This window comes from Neofelis nebulosa, chromosome 1, assembly GCF_028018385.1.
Source record: "Neofelis nebulosa isolate mNeoNeb1 chromosome 1, mNeoNeb1.pri, whole genome shotgun sequence".
In the NCBI taxonomy this organism is placed as follows: domain Eukaryota; kingdom Metazoa; phylum Chordata; class Mammalia; order Carnivora; family Felidae; genus Neofelis; species Neofelis nebulosa.
Window position 1 is genome coordinate 117491070 of NC_080782.1, and position 16743 is coordinate 117507812.

Below are 16743 nucleotides of genomic sequence, written 5' to 3' on the forward strand. Positions count from 1 at the left end.
AGTTCCTCGCGTTTGCTTTCTGATAAGCACACGTGGGCTGCCTGTGGTAGGAGGCTGAGGACACCAGAGATGTTGGTTTGGCTTTCTGCCATCGGACAAGGTGTTGGACCTGTTCAGTGTCCTGGGAACATGTGTTGTGCTTGGTCCTCAATGTGAGGGAGGGAGGGGAGGAAAGTCAGAGTTGTGGGTGTTGAGAGAAAACCATACAAAGAGACACAAAACTGTACGTGTTCTTTGTAGATAATTTAAAAACTGTAGATATGCAGCAGGAAAAGCAAACCTATAAAGCTCACATCACTGTCAGAGTGTGGCTATAGTTTTCTTCCTATTTATCAAAAATAGACCGTAATAGACATACTGTGTTTTAGTGGTGTTTTAATCCACCGTTTCACTAAATAACCATGTCACGAGTGTCTTTCCATTCATTTAATTTTATTCCACTGGAGCATTTAAAATAGGTGCCTAATCATCCATTTTAGGAAGGTATGTTTATTATTTAGCTGAACTTCTCTATTGTTAAAGATTTTGGTGATTTCCAATTTTTCACTTTTATAAACATTTAAATAATATTTGCAGTGGCAAACATCTATAGTGCTCAGATTTTGCAGATGGCCATGTTTTATTAGGAATAATTCTTAGGCCCAGGAATAATTACTGAGTTAAAGTATGAAAAATCTCAGATTTTTGATGTATATATCAAAATTGTTCTCAGGAATGTTGTAGCAATTTGCACTTCCCCCAACTGCCCCAAGGGAGCTGTGAGTGTCACTGTTGTGTTATCCTCATCAGGTGTGAATGTCATTATTTTTAAAACTGCTGTCCAAGGTTGCACACATTGTAGGAGTAGATTTGGGCCTCAAAGAACACTTCTTTTTTTAATTTTCAGAGAGAGAGAGGGCACAGTGGGCAGAGGGGGAGAGGGAGAGAGAGAAAGAGAGAGAGAAAGAGATAGAGAACCTTAAGCAGTCTCTAAGCTCAGCATGGAGACTGACACGGGACTCGATCCCACGACCCTGGGATCATGACCTGAGCTGAAATCAAGAATCAGACGCTCAACTGATTGAGCCACCTAGGCGCTCCAAAAGAAAACTTATTCTTGGCAAAATGTTTGTGTGGAAATAAGATCTGTGGGCGGAGCTTCAAGTTCACGTACCTGATACTGGCTCTTTCCTATGGTGGTGAGCACAAGGATGTCACTGTCTTGTTACCTCACATAAATTTGAAGTCCCTCCTTCCACCCGTAGAAGGGAGTCTGACTTTCTTCACTAGCAGTGACTTCCTGTAATACTGGCAATAATGGCACATGGTGGACATTCATTGACATTTATTGAGCACTTACTATGTGCCAGGCATCAGGTGAATACTTTTCATGCATTTTCCCTTTGAATCATATAACACAATTAGAAGGAAGGCACTATGACACTCCATCCTCCATCTCCCTGAGCACCCATTTCAAAGATAAAAAAACCGAGGTTTAGAGAGGCTAGTAGTTTGTCCAAGAGCAACATGGGTAAGTGACAGTTCAATTATCAGCCATCTGGAAACTGCCTGAGGACACTTTCTAAGGTTAATTCCACGCTCAGGAAGTGGAGGCTTTGCAGCCCTAGCTAAGCACTCGGGAGCAGGCCTGTTCAGAGAGGAGCAACGGCTGGGTCCGTGAGTTACCCATCTGGGGCCTCTGTCGTTCAGTTGACCACGTGGTGCCTGAGCCCGAGGCCAGCCTAACCGAGGCCTACGAGAAGTGGCGAGAGTGGGCAGATGGGAAGAGCTGCTGTGACTATGCCTTGCACGTGGACATCACCCACTGGAATGACAGCGTCAAGCAGGAGGTGCAGAACCTCATCAAGGACAAAGGTGAGCCCCTGTGCACCCCTCCCCCCTTCTCCTTGCTTGGAGTCTGGAACCTTGAGCTAGGTGCTAGGGGCAAGGCGACTGCTGTGTTCCAGGCACCTTGTGTTTATGTATGCCATCTTACTCCCTCCAGGGTCCCCACAAAGAAGATTCTTCTCCTCACTTTGCAGATGGAGAGCCTGAGGCTCAGAATAAGTGGCCCAGGCTCACAGAGCTAGTAAGCAGTAGCTATACCCAAAGTCTATGCCCTTCGCCTCCACACGGCCCTGCCTGTTTTCCAGAAGAAGAAACTGAGGCCAGGAGAGGCTGACATCTTACAGAAGGTCACAAAGCTACTAAATATGAGAGCAGGAATTTTTGACCTTTGTAACTTTCACCGCAAAGATCAAACCACTACTGTTCTAAAACAGTGGCATCCTCAGAAAAGGCCGCGACATTTCTGGGGGCGAAGATATGTTCTTACCCAGGCTAGGAGCTTAGGACATGGAAACGTGTGTGTCTCCCCTCAGTGAGCACATGATTTATGTTTCCTTGTCCTTGATCATCAGATATTTCACATGCACGGACCGCCCCCCATACATGCACACAGACATGCAATATGCTGGGCATCATTACATCGCCTGGGGGATTTAGGGAAGTATGGGAATGGTCTCCCTTGAACGTTCAGGGCAAAAGGAAGCAGGCCAGTAAAGAGGAACAGGATAAATGCTGCACGGTGCAGAATATTGTTGTAATAGTATTAGCCTCATACTAATTATATTACAATATTAGTACTAATGAATGGTAGCATAGTAACATACACTGTTATAACACTAACCTAGTGATCCTATTACCAGTGAGCTGCCTTAATGCAGATGCCGAGTGCAGTGGAAGAGAGTGTGCTCCGGGTTGGAGGGGAGAGGATGGGTTCCCAGAGGATGAGGTTTTAGGTTTTTCTTTCCATCTCCCCCCTCACCCCGCCCCCAAGCTCTGCTCACACCTTCCTGATACAGGATGTGGAAGTAACCCCCTTCTTTCTTGTGATGCCTCTCACTCTGGGCATCTCCAGTGGGGTAGAAAATGGAACGGCCTTAACACCCACTTCTCTGCCAAAGGGCCCGGGTCATTCCACGGATGACAAAGAGGCTTATGGGAAGGGTAGTGTTGGGAAAAGCTGCCCTGAGCTGAACCACTCTGGGTCGGGAAGTTCTCAAATTACAACCCACTTTTGGCCTGGAACAATGTGGGCTGAGATGGCCCTAATGGTTGGAGACCAAAATTATCCTCCTTTCCTCAAAATGATTCTCTGTTCCCTAGCCCCACCTATTTATATAAATTACTACATTAATGGTTTACTTTGGGGTGAAAAATTAAATAGCTCTTTCCTAGCAACGCTTGCAACTTGGATATTTAAGCATAAGGTGGACCTTGACCTCTGCCCATCAGCTCTGTAGTTTCCCGAGGACATGGTCTCTGTCTTAGAGGCAATAGCAGGCACAGGCTTCGTGTAGAGCAGGCATTCATTAAGCAGTGAAATAAACCCAATCCCAGGAGCTCCATTAATGAAGCTCAAATATGTGCCAGGTCTGGTGCTAAGAGTTTGGTATGTGTTGGCTTATTTAACGTTTCCAGCCGCCTTATGAAGCAGGCTATTGTAAATTTTCCATTTTACAGGTGAGGAAACCAAGAGGCGAGGTATTCCCAGCTCGCTGAGCTAGTATGTGGTTCAGCCACAGTGTGTGAGCCTGACTTGTGTGCTACAGTGATTCTCAATGAAAAATACTGCCTTGAGCAGCAGCCAAGCTTGCTGACCCTCTGGGGAGGGGAATGGGGTTTAGGGGGCAAGGCAAGAAAGAGGCACAGAAGAGCCTGCTCTGCTGTGACCCCACGTAGGCATTGTTGTTTTTCTAGGTGCGGGGAGAATGGAGAATGGGAAGCATCTGCTTTATATTGGACAGGTGCCCATAATGCACTCGGTCGGGCCCCATGGGCGATGACAGCAAAGGATAGAGAGTGCTCGGGCTAATGTTGTCTTCCTCCTGTTCTCCCTCCCTTCCCTCTCTTGCAGGGGTTAACTCCTTCATGGTTTACATGGCCTATAAGGATTTGTATCAAGTGTCCAACACAGAGGTAACAAGCCATTGCTGTGTGGTTTGGGGTATCTGGATGGGTTTCCTATTGTTGCTATGACCTTGGCTCTTTGAGCATTAGTCACTGTGGTCGCTGTGGGAGACTGCTGGGCCAGAGTGCTTCTTAGAGCCCTCACAGTCCATGGCACTGTGAATAAATAAGGTAACAGGCAGGGTGCCCATGGCAGGGCAGACCAGGAGCTAGAATTTCCCCTGGCAGCAACTTTCTCCAAAGGATGGGAGGAAGGGTATGCCAAAATCTGTGTCTACCAAAGAAGCCCTAAGCCCCGCAGGAGCTCAGCACAAGTGTGAGGTGCTATATCCTGCAAGACACAGGAGGGGTTAAGGAGGGGTTTCTGCTGTTTGGGGTAATAGCTTGCCCGTGACTCTCCCAAAGGCATTCTCGTGGCCTGTGTTGGTTTTAGACGAATCTCACGTTTTCAGAGGAAATGCAAGAAGTTAGTTCCCATGCCTCCTGGTTGGGAGGTGAAGGGAGGTCTGCCTTGATGGGTTAAGAAACAGGGGTTTCAGCTTTCGCTTTAACTCCTGGCCAGGCTGTAGCAGCTTTCGGGAGCACTTGTGGAGAAGAATAGTGAAGGTCTATCTCAGCAAAATGGGAAATTATACCATTAAAAATGTGTGCTGGAGGCAGAGTTAAAGCCTCAACAGCACTTTGTTACACGTTCGCCCTGTCTGCCGAGGAGACATGACACGTTCTTTGTATAGACGGTTTCCTAGAGTTCCTTTGGACTCGCACTCTTTGGTCATGCATATTTTAGTCTGTATTTCTCGCTCTAATCGCTGGTTTCCTCTGGTTCTCCTCATTTGGTTTATTTATGGCTCTAGTGAGTGACCCTTGTGTGAAGTTGCTGGAAGCATCCATGGCTTGTGAAGGTGACAACGAGTCCTTTCTCTTGCAGCTGTACGAGATCTTCACCTGTCTGGGAGAGCTGGGAGCCATTGCGCAAGTTCATGCTGAGAACGGGGATATCATTGCCCAGGTGATGTTGTGCAGCTCCCCGGAGCACGCTGTCTGCATGAGCTCTGGTCTTCAGCCCATCTCTCTCCTCATTCCTTCAGTATTGCTTGAGCTCTTAATTGTGCAAGGCACGCTCATAAACACTGTGCTAAAAACAGAACCTGCCCCAACAACCTCCCAATATAGGAGGAGGGAAAAAGGTGGAATGAAGACAAGTTGAGGGAGAAAGGGGAGGCCGCTCTAAAACAGGGAGCCATCTGGCCGTACTGGGGAATCAGAAAAGGCATCGCGGGAGAGGTTTTCAAATTGGACCATTTAAGTGGGAGAGCATGGCTGATTCTCTTTTCGAAGTGAGTCCAAGCTACGTGACATTCTCTGCCCCAGAGAAAAATCGAAAGGCAGCACGTCTCAGAAATCTCATCCAGGACTGCGGAACTCACGGCTTTAGATAATAAAGAACGTAGGTCTGTGGGGATCAGATGCCCCACTGGTTTCCTAGAAGTTGGACTGAGAAACCCGATGCAGGAGTGAGGAAAGTGAGGCCCCAAGGCCCAAAGTGATCATTTGTGAGGAAGCAGAAAGCACTCTCTCCATCTCCTGGGTCGCTTAATGGGCTGGATGCACAGATGTCTCTTAGCCAGGGTTTTGTTGATGTCAGAAGCATTCAAGATTGGCCCCCACTAGGAGGAGGCAGCCAGAAGAGTGGGAGCTCTCTCGGTCCATTTAATAACCTTCACAGAAAAATCCATTACTCATTCTTTCAAAGAGTATTTCCTGTGCATTTTGTGCCAGGCACGATGCTACTGAAGTGAGCCCCCAACAGACACATTCCTTAGAGTTGCCCAAGAGTTGGTGAATGTGGTCAGCAGGGGTGTGGGAACAGTGTGGGGCCGACTCTTGTCTCAGCCCCACTGGCCTCCAGCAGCAGGTACTCTGGCGAACACTGACTACAGTAGGCACTGGGAAGTGCTCTGGCACATTTTCACTTGATCTGCCCTGCACCCTTGAAAGATGGCTGCTATCTGCCTGGTTTTGTAGATGAGCATATTGGGCTCAGAGGATCAAGTCATGGGCCCAGGTATCACAGCCAGTAACTGGAAGAAAATCTTAGCTCAAAGGGTGGCTCAGTGGGCATCCTCCCCCAGAGTTGGTGTGTCCTGGGCCCTTTGGTCCCCCAGTCCGGCTGCAGGCCCTCTGCGAGGCAGCGTCCCCACAGAGCCGGGCTCCAGCTGTTACCATTGCAGATGCTGGATGTTGTCTCACCAGTGGAGGAGGTGAGCTGAATGTGTCGTTTCCTCTTGCTGACCAAGGAGATTAATTAGTCAGGTCCCTGACAGCCTTCTCCCACGTCCCCCACACACCCGGAGATAATGAAATCATTTTCCAAAGAGGGTCCAGTGCCTGTGGGAGGCATCCTGGTCGTGTTAGGGCTGTTACTCCTCCTCTTTCTCCACGTTTTTAGTGCAGCAGCCAGAGGCCCCAGCCCTCCCTCCTGATGCCCTAGAAACCAAACTCCCTGCTACTTCCTTCTAAGCCCTGTGGAGGCAGACAGGTTGCCATTGCTAAGCCCCTCGTCCAGCTTCCTCTTGTGGCTCCACAGCACAGATATATTTCTGGTTCCCCCCACCCCCACTCTTCCCTACCTTGTGAAAGATCTGTTCTCAGTCAGGGAAAGAATAAGGGCGTTTTTCCACTTGGATGAGTTTCTTGTGTGTGTTTATTACATGGAGGTGGAGCCGAAAGATTTTTATCACATTGTCTAAATGAAGGCAGCTGCTGTACTCAGAGTTTAGGCAAATGTCACCAAAGAGCGAGAAGAAATCTCTCTCAAGGATACCCACGATAGACATTTTCAACAGTTTCAGGCTGGCAGGGCATTCTGAGAGCACAGCATCTTGAGCTCATCATCAGACAGTATTTATTGAGCACCTACTATGTGCCAAGCCTTGGGGAGGGAAGATGAAAATGACAGGGTCCCTTTCCTCATGAAGTAAACCAAAATTGTATCCTGCCCCAAACCGTGATGTGATTACAGCAATGATCAGTGCCCCAAGGGGCCCACTGCTCCTGCACCCAGGTAAGCTGGCTTCACTGGGTCTTTGCATGCCCTTCCTAACCTCCCAGCTCTAGGAACACCCTGGCGTTTAAGAATGGGACGTCTCAGGGGCACCTGGGTGGCTCAGTCGGTTAAGCCTCCAACTTCGGCTCAAGTTCGTCAGTTCGAACCCCACGTCAGGCTCTGTGCTGACAGCTCAGAGCCTGGAGCCTACTTTGGATTCCGGGACTCCCTCTCTCTCTACCCCTTCTCTGCTTGCACTCTGTCTCTCTCTGTCTCTCAAAAAATAAATAAATGTTAAAACAAAACAAAAAAAAAAGAATGGACTTCCCAGCATGAGTAGTGCATTGAAATCACCTGTGGAGCTTAGGGATTCCTGAGATTCTCCAACTTCCAGAGATTCTGATTTAGGGGGTCAGTAATGAACTTCAGGCAAGCATAATTTGAAAAAGTTCCCCTGATGATTTGAATGTGCTTGGAAACCACCTCTGGAGCAAGCTTCCTCCCGTGCGCCATCCCAGCCCTCTTGAACATGAGCGTCCTATGAGACAGGAGAAGCTTTGGTTGGACACCTCAACCTTTGTGTGACTTGAGGAGGCAAAGCAGGGTGGAAACTCACCAGCGTTCAGAAGAAATCGTATTCGGTCTAAGGCTCCATAAATGGAACAGTAAGAATGAAAAGTGAACTTGGCTGTAAAAATCAGCCTCTGGCCTTTGTTCTAATCCTGCATAGCTGGACACTGTGACCATTTCACTGCTCACAGCAGCTTGGAATATACGATATGCATCTTTCTTCCTATACCTTAAGCAAAATTTGTATTACTCAAAGCAAAACTAAACAAAACAAAAAAACAAAACAAAACAAAACCAAGAAAAACTAGATTTTCTTTTCCAGAAAGAAGGAATCCCTTCCCTTCTAAACATCTTATAGTTTCAAAGTGAAACAAGGTTTCGTTCCCTTCACTCTGTCCTCCCTCTCCCTTCCTGCCAGGGCAGGGTTTCATTGGAATTGGCCTTAGCATTTTGGGAGCAAAGGCCAGCCAAACTGCAGATATGGAGGCTTAGGATTTCTGCCAGTTCCAATTAGCCCACGTGTGTGCTCACTGCCCAGCCACCTGCTTCTTCCAGAAAGCTGGCCAGAAGTCTGAAGAATTTAGCCATTAGCTGTGAGGGGTGGGCAGTTCTGCCACAAAACAACCTAATTAAATAGAATCTGACCCAAAGAGTAACTCAGTTAATGCTGTTTGGAGGCATTATTTTGTCTGGTTAAATTCTGAGTCCATTTACTTCAGCCATAAATTCAAACCACAAAATAGCCTCGGGGCTTTGTTACAGTGCAGATTCCTAGAATTTAGCCTCTGTATTTTGACTTGGAGAGGACCACAGAGCTGCTCAGCCAGGAAAGGCAACCCAGGGGATTCTGATGTAGGTGGTAGGTGTACCAGACCTTGGGAGACACAGCATGAAACTGTCAGCAGTAAGTGAGCTGGTGTGACTTTTGATGTGTCATGTAGAAAAAAAAAAAATCATCCTCTAACAGACTGCCATCCTTTTAACTTAAAAAAGCCACCCTTAAATGATTTTTTTCTCCTCTTATTTAAGACTTGACCCTATTTCACAATTCCAGATAGAGCATTAACAAATGTATTCAACATACGCATTTTATTCTTTTTGTTCCCTTGAACACTTCTTCAGATTAAAATACACCAGCACAGCTTTTCTAGACCTCAGTGGAGCTTATCTCAAAACTGGTCTGTGTTCTTGTCTCATTGTAGGAGCAAACCCGGATGTTGGAAATGGGGATAACTGGTCCGGAAGGCCATGTGCTGAGCAGACCAGAGGAGGTGAGTTGCAGGGGGTCTGGGGGATGGAGGAGGGGCAGGTGCTCTGCTTTCCAGCATCTTCTGGGAGACTCCTCTTACTGCAATACCCAGCAGCCCGGCTTATGGCCGCTGCTCATTTGAGGGTTTGTGTTCAGCCCGCCTTTCCTAGGCACATGTGCACACGGTACACGAGCAAGTATTGCTGGAAGGTGAGAGTCTCTGTGAATACCAGATAGCAATCCCGGAACCTTTTTTCCAGAGACCGCTTCTGACTGACCCAACTCAGGGGACTCTGAGAAAAGGAATGTAAGGGAAATGTTTACTTCTGATCCCTAATCTCTCTAAAGATAACACAGGTTGGAGTGTACTCCACAGTTATTCAGCTGGAGAGGTAAATCCCCAAATCCTTTCTTAATCAGTGTGACTCTTAAAGACATGTCCATGTTATATTCTGAGTCCTGCAAAATAAAATATTAGCGATATGGATAGTAGGGGGAGTGGGCGTCTCACAGACATTATGTCTGTTGCTTTGTGTGATGAAGTCCAGGTATGGGAGTTTCCCACGTGTAAGATGGGTGATGAATAGTGACTTCTTAGCCCCTGACGAGTGAATAAAAGGTCACTAGTGGCTGATTGCATGTGTTTGGGATGTCGGCAGCTTCGGCTGCTGACACAGGACACAGAGTGGGGACTTGGCTGCCCGTGTGGCTGACAGCATATTGGCTTTGGGAGGCCAGCCTGGGGTTGGCACCTGGGGTGTGTTGAGAGCCCTCTGTGTGAGTGACGGGAGCCTGGCTCTTGCTTTGTTATCCCCAGCCCCACACTCTACAGCAGGTAAGAGGAGGCAGAACCAGACGTCCGTGTATCCCTGTTGCCCATCTCTTCTAGAGGCTTTATAAAATGAAAATGTAACACACATACAGAAAAGTGCCCCAATCATAAAGATACAAGGGGTTTTCACAAGCCGAATACACTTGTGTAACCAGCACCCACTTGGAGAAGCAGAGCACTGTCAGAACCCCAGAAACTCCTCTGTGTCTAATGATATCATTTCCCAGTTAAAATAACTTATACCTATTTCATAATATGTATTATGGGTCCTTTCTATGGAGCCCTAGCTTATACCTAGAACTGTGCTGATTACCTCAGTTGTCCTTGCTGCTGCTCTGGGCAGTTGGTAGTGTTGCTGGTGGAAGAAACTGAAGCTCAGAGAGGTTAAGCCACTGGCTCCTTCCATGTGAAGGATTGGAAAGCTGTTTACATGTTGTGAGTAGCGCCAGGGTGATTAGCACTGTTGGTGAAACTTTTCCTAAATGCTGGTCATTGTAGCAATTTGCTGGCAAGATTGATTCCTGTAGCAGCAGCCAGGGGATTTCTGAGCAAAGTCTATTTTTGTTCCCTGGTTTGTTTTTCCAACCCCCCCCCCCCCCCCCCCCACTCCTGTTCCCGTCTCCTTTTTAGTAAAAAGCCTCTCTGCCGCAGATCTGGACAATCCTGGAAACCCTTTTGGGTGAAGCTGGAGGGTGATGTAACCTTCCAAAGATAGTCATGCTGTCAAGGTCCTGGAAACCTGCTGTGCCGCGAGGGCACGGGATCAGGGGTACCAGGACCGAGGGCGTGGGGAGTGGCGTGATCAGCACAGGTGTAAAGAGGGTGGGATGGGCGTAGGAGGGACCTACCCCTCTTCAAGGCAGAGCACACCCGGCCACCTTCTCCAGTGATGCTGTGCAGAGAGCTGAACCCAGGTTTGCTCCAGAAGTCTGGGCGATGCAGGGAGGTGGCCACATTCGCCTGTGGTCAGGGGCTCCAGGGGCTCATCCCTTTGGAACAAAGGGCAGCTTGGGAGCCGCCAGCAGGGCCCTGCCAAGTTTTAGAGTCTGTCGGCTGAGCCGCACCCACCAAGGGCAGTGGCTGGTTTACATTATGCAAGCACCGGGCATCTGCAAGCTATTTTTGGTATTTTTAAAAGTGATGGGCTGCCTAGGCTAACCAGAATGTCATATCCATCCAAAAAGGAGCTGCTGCTGATTGAATGGGAGAACACTAGTGTCTCTGCTGCGGGCTGAATAGGACTGAGTTGGGCTTTGGGCAGCAACACAGGCTCTCTCAGCCCCGTAGGGATGTGATCGGCAGTAAGACCAGTAGCCAGCCTGCGAGGACCAGGAGTGGGGCAGTTGCTTTAAAGGATGAACCCATAATTGTCACAACGGCCCTGTGTGCCAGGTCCTGTCACTCTTCCCCCTTGGTAGACTGGAAACTGAGATTTGGGGAGGTTGTGTAACGTACCTTAGGTCACCCAGCTTCTAGCAGGCAGAACCAGAACTCCAACCCAGGCCATTTGAGCGAGCCTGAGCTCTAAAGACCCTGCTTTGTTGATAAAGTAAGGGGAGACTCATTATTTCTTTCTGAAAAAATTCAGCCGAGTTGGTTAGCACATGTGAACACATAGATTCTACTTTCGAGTGGGATGGAAGAAATAGATAATAAGAGAAGTCTTTGCTGAGAAGCCTGGGAATTACTAGTGTAAGAAATGCCTTCTGGGATTGCCATCGCTGACCACCCGTTGCTGCAGGAAAGGATTGATGTCTAATTGCCTTTACTGGTTAATGCTGACATATTGGTGTTGGGATTGTGTTTTGCCGGAGAATCTGCCTGGGAAGATTGGGGAGCAAAGGCTTCCATCACAGGCAGATGTTGGGATAATCACAGGGAGAGAGAGAACCATCCAAGGGAAGTGAGGGCGAGGCTCTGAGTAGCCAAGTGAATCGCCCCAGCTTTGGATCCAAGGACTCTCACTCCAGATCTTGTAGGCTTTCAAGCACTGTGCTGCACTACCGGCTCAATTTGTGGAGGCAGGGGAGTGGCTCTCCGGGAGGCTCATGCTTGTCTTGACTCCTGGGACTTCTTTTTGCAGCTGGAAGCTGAGGCTGTGTTCCGTGCCATCACCATCGCCAGCCAAACCAACTGTCCACTCTACGTCACAAAGGTCATGAGCAAGAGTGCGGCTGACATCATCTCCCAAGCCAGGAAAAAAGGTGATTGGTGCTCCCAAGAGCTCGGAACCAGTCATGTGGCTCCCCTCCACCTCCCCTCTGCCCCAGCTCCCCAGCTGTTCTGTACAAACAGCGCCTGTTTTGCTCATTGCCGCACTGTCTGGGAAACCCTTCCTCCAAGTTAGCCCAGGTGATCTTTTTGGCATCCTGTGTGGATGGCAGGCCCCTGGCATTGCTCCTGCTTGTCAGATGAGTTAACTAGGCTTAGGAAGGGTGAGTGCTTTGTCCGAGATAGGACAGCTTCAATCACTTCTTTGAGACTTGGCACATCTTTCTTCCTCCCTTTGATCCTTCATTGTCAGTTCATGTTATCTGAGCTTTATAAATGGACACACGAGTCAAGATTATACTGGGGGCAGAAGTCAAAGATCCAACTCAAATGGACTTAAACAAAAGTAAATTATTGGTTGGGAGTGTTTCAGGCATAGCTGGATCAAGGGGTTTGAACAGTGATTTGGGGCTCTGTCACTGTTCCTCCTCTCTTGTCTCTGCTTTCCTCTCTGTTGGCTTTCTATTTAGTGTGAACAGTGACAAGAATAAATGTTAAGAGGCACCTGTTGTCCTCCACACTTGACGGGGGGTGCATAATGAGGAAGTAGAGTCTATTTTTTCCAATAGCTCAAGCCAGAGTGCCCAGGAAAACTGTGATTGCCTTGGCTTGGGTCATCGGCCCATTCCTGAATCAGTATCTGCTCTGGGGATGGTGTGATTGATTGTCCAGGGTTGAGGGCAGAGTGCAGGGGCAGGGTCCCACCACCTGAGCCATACAGATTAGCACAGGTCATTTTGGGAAAGGGGCTGAATGGGTCTCTAAAGCACATCTGGTGGCCCTTCATGCCCCAGGGCTTTGTCCCCACCTCCTTCCGACTTGGGCTGCTTTCCTCCATTGCTGTTAACTTGGGCTTCATTTGCTCATCTGGTGCTAAGCAGAAGTTTACTGTCACTTCAGAGCTTTCTTTTATGCTTTTGTTCTGGTCTCCAGTGACACACTAATGGGCTCACTTGAGAACAGAGTGTGGTTGAGAGCCTGCAGGTGTAGGGCCCTGTGTTTCGCTGGGAGAGAAGATTTACTAGGCTCCTGTGTATGATCATTACCACTGTAATGGAGAGCCAGTCTGGGGGGGCTCATCTACCAAATTCTGCATGTAAGTGGCTGGGGTGGCTAAAAATAGTCCCACTGACTCTGACAGCTGAGTGTTCAGTCGTCTGCCTTTCCGGAAAAGGGCACCCTTTTCTTCTGGGGCGAGGTGGGGGGGGGGGGATTCTTCCTACTTGTCTAGACAGTCTTTGTTGCTAGCACATTCTGGGGCATCTCCTGCCATACCCTGCTCACAGTAAGCCTGCTGTTTTTCTTTCCCTGCTTTTAAATGTCTCAACATGACATGGTGTGGTTGCTCCACTGGGTGTGAGTCACTGGGCGAGAACCAGGAAGGCAGCCCAATCTTCCTTACCCATTCTTGGAGAAAGGCAAAAAAAAAAAAAAAAAAAGGAAGAAAAAGCAAAATGCATGGGGAACACCTCTACCATTTCTCCAAGACTCCCTCTCTCTACCACACTCCCTCCCTCAGGCCTTTGGCTTCTGGCTACATCCTCCCTTGGAGCTATTCTCAGGATTGCCCAAGGGTCTCGAGGACAGGGTGTTTCAGCTACATGCTGGGTCTTATTTTAAACCCATGGAGAAAGATTCCTCACCCTTGGCCTTCTGGCTCATAGTGGTCTCGCACAAAGAGCTTGTACAGCTGTGTCTCCCAGGTAGCAGGGTGGCCTTGTTCCCATGTTGAAACCTTGACTCCTGATGTGGAAGCCAATAAACATCCCAGGACCTGTTCTTCTTGGGGAAGGAGTCGAGAGTACAAGAGCAGGAAGAGAGTGTAGTGGGGTTCACTCTTCCCTCCTGAGCCCAAGTCCGAGTGTATTCAGTTACCAAGTCGTCTTTTTTTTTTTTTTTTTTTAAAGTTTATTTATGTGAGAGAGAGAGAGAGAGAGAGAGAGAGAGAGAGAGAGAGAAAGCACAAGCAGGGGAGGGGCAGAGAGAGAGAATCCCAAGCAGGGTCCGCACTGTCATCCCAGAACCCCATGGGGGGCTCAAACTCACGAACCATGAGATCATGACCTGAGCTGAAATCAAGAGTCAGAGGCTTAACTGAGTGAGCCACCCAGGTGCCCCCAGTCACCAGTGTTCTCTTAAGTAGCTCTGTATGGTTGCTCAGAATTAATATTAGGAATCCACAGTTAAATGAGGACCAGCCGTATGCCCTGCACTGACATAAATACTTCAGACCTAGTATTCTGTAGAATTGTCAAAGAACCCTGAGAAATAAATAGCCTTTTATCATCCCCATTTTTCAGACTGAAAAATTATTATCCCCATTTTTCTTACTGAAGCATAGTGTGTCAGGATCTCCCAGTTGGGAGAGCTCGTATTCAAACCCAACTATAATTACAATTTTTCTTATTCTACTCTTCCATCTAAAGATAGTCCAAAGGGAGAGTTCTTCTACTTTAAAAATTGTTTTTCTCTTAATAGTACCTGAGGGCCTGTCTTGACTTTTTCTTTCTTTCTTTCTTTCTTTGTGGTTCTGTATGCTTTAGTTGGGTAAATAGTTTTAGAGAGCCCTTAAAATTCTCATTAGTCTTGTGTGGCTGCTTTTTCCAGCCATCCCAAAGAGCAGGGCCGTCATAGATGAATCATTGTCATTGCTTCCTTCTTTTGCCCATGGCAGGCATCACAAATCAATCTTGACTCTTGTAATGAAACCAGAAGCATATTTAGAATTCTTTTGACAAAAAATTCCAGGGAACCGAAACAAATAGATTGGAGTTGAAGGAAGGCAAGACCTACTTATAATTTTGGCTATAGAGCCTTCCTAAACTTTGACATCGTGAGGAACTTGAATGTGGGAGATGGAGGACTGAAGCTGGCGAAGTCCAGGGCTTTATGGACCATTTTTTGCCCAAGATTTTGGCACAGAGAAACTTGGTACTAACCAACCTTCTATGAGATAGCATTTACCTTCTGTCTCTCTATCCCTTCTTCTTTAAGAAGGTCAGCTCAGATCAGTTTATTTCCCAGTATCCCTCATCCCCACTGCTTGTTTTGGGCGAATAAGCCCCAAATTCCAGACACAGAGTCTAAGGAGCAAGCCCCATCTTTGATGTGTCCCAGGTTTTATCGGGTGTCCTTGAGCAGATCACTCCTTGCTTTAGGTTACGGAGTAAGAGGCATGATGGAAAGATCACGAGAGCCTGTTATCCAAGGGAGTGGACTTGACTTTGTGGAACCAAAGCATTTCCTTGCAACAAGCATGATCTAGCAGTTCCCAGTGATGCAGGCACTTTGGGGGCTTTAGGCCCCTACCATGGGAAGGAATATCAGTAGCATAAGGAAATCGCTTTCACTGAGCATCTGAGTATCTGTGTGCCAGATACTTTGTATGTGTCAAATCCTTTCATTTTCAGAAGCCTGAGAAGTAGACATAGTCTTATGCATCATTCCAAGACTGATCTAGTCCACATTTTAATATTTCTGAAATGTTGATGAATCTCGTAATCAGTATACATTTTTTTGTTTTGCCTCAAATATTAATTTGCCTCAGGGTTTGGGAATTAAAGCTGCGTCTTATAACCAACGGCTTCTTGTGAACTAGGGAATACAAAATTGTTCATGTTTAGCAGATAGAAAAGCAGAGGCTTAGAGAAGGTGGGCGCATGGACTTGAACCCAGGCCTACCTGTTTTCAGAGCCACAGCCTCGAGTAGGGCTAGGGGCTATGATTACCTGACCCAGGCCTGGAGCAGCACATATGTTATGCAAACCCACCGCCTGTTTCCTACCCTTGCAGGGAACGTGGTCTTTGGTGAGCCCATCACTGCCAGTCTTGGCACAGATGGAACCCATTACTGGAGCAAGAACTGGGCTAAAGCAGCTGCATTTGTGACATCCCCGCCTCTGAGCCCTGACCCGACCACTCCCGACTACATCAACTCCTTGCTGGCCAGGTTGGTCTGGGATTGGCAAGCAGCACGTATCACGTAGAAACATCATGGAGCTAGGGGAGGGATGAGGACTGGAGCAGCCCATCCATCAGCTAGACTGGGGTCTGCAGTGAGGAAAACACATGGAGAATTCCCCTGCAGTCCTGAGCACAGACAGCGGGCTCTTCCTCGTCATGTTTTATAAATTCCCAACCGTAGTCATATTAATAATGGGAATAGCGGTTTACACATATCATGTGCCAAGCACTGTGTGAGGCTACACGTGTAGTCTCATGGTTCCTTATGATAACTATGAGTGAGGGACTGTCGTCTCCACTTTACAGGTTAAACAACTGAGGGTCAGGCCATTTGCCTATTTTGAACAGCACCTAAGTGAAATTACGGGGAGTCTCGTTTGCTGGTGCCCCCCGATGCCTACAGGACCAGTCGCATCATTCGTTTGGGTCCCTTTTATTTCATTACACAGAGATGATCTAACCCTGCCCCCTCGTTTTCCAGATGGGCTGTCTGAGCCCCAGGGAGGGAGAGAACTCACTTACACTCACACAGCTGGTAAGAGGTACAGAAAGGATTTTAAACTCAAGTCTCGGCTTCCAAATGCTGACATTGGACACTCGACTCTTGTCCCCCGCGGTGACTCTAGCCACCTCTCTGGTTTACATGGAGCTTTTTTCCTTTGCCAGTGGAGACCTGCAGCTCTCTGGGAGTGCCCACTGCACCTTCAGCACTGCCCAGAAAGCCATTGGGAAGGACAACTTCACAGCCATCCCCGAGGGCACCAATGGTGTGGAAGAGCGGATGTCTGTCATCTGGGACAAGGCTGTGGTAAGGATCAAGATCATGGGATGGGGGCCAGGGCCAGATCAGCATCGCCTGCT

At 48.0% G+C, this 16743-nt stretch overlaps 1 protein-coding gene across 3 annotated transcripts in view; it reads left to right on the forward strand.

Annotated features, from left to right (window-relative positions):
• Positions 1–16743, forward strand: part of DPYSL3 (dihydropyrimidinase like 3) — a 114837-nt gene that overhangs the window by 87107 nt on the left and 10987 nt on the right. For all 3 annotated transcript variants that reach the window (XM_058732566.1, XM_058732567.1, XM_058732568.1), the window contains exons 4-10: positions 1690–1854; positions 3899–3960; positions 4880–4960; positions 8770–8838; positions 11732–11852; positions 15712–15868; positions 16549–16690. In XM_058732566.1, coding sequence (XP_058588549.1) covers positions 1690–1854; positions 3899–3960; positions 4880–4960; positions 8770–8838; positions 11732–11852; positions 15712–15868; positions 16549–16690 — 797 coding nt within the window. The remainder of the gene's footprint in view (positions 1–1689; positions 1855–3898; positions 3961–4879; positions 4961–8769; positions 8839–11731; positions 11853–15711; positions 15869–16548; positions 16691–16743) is intronic.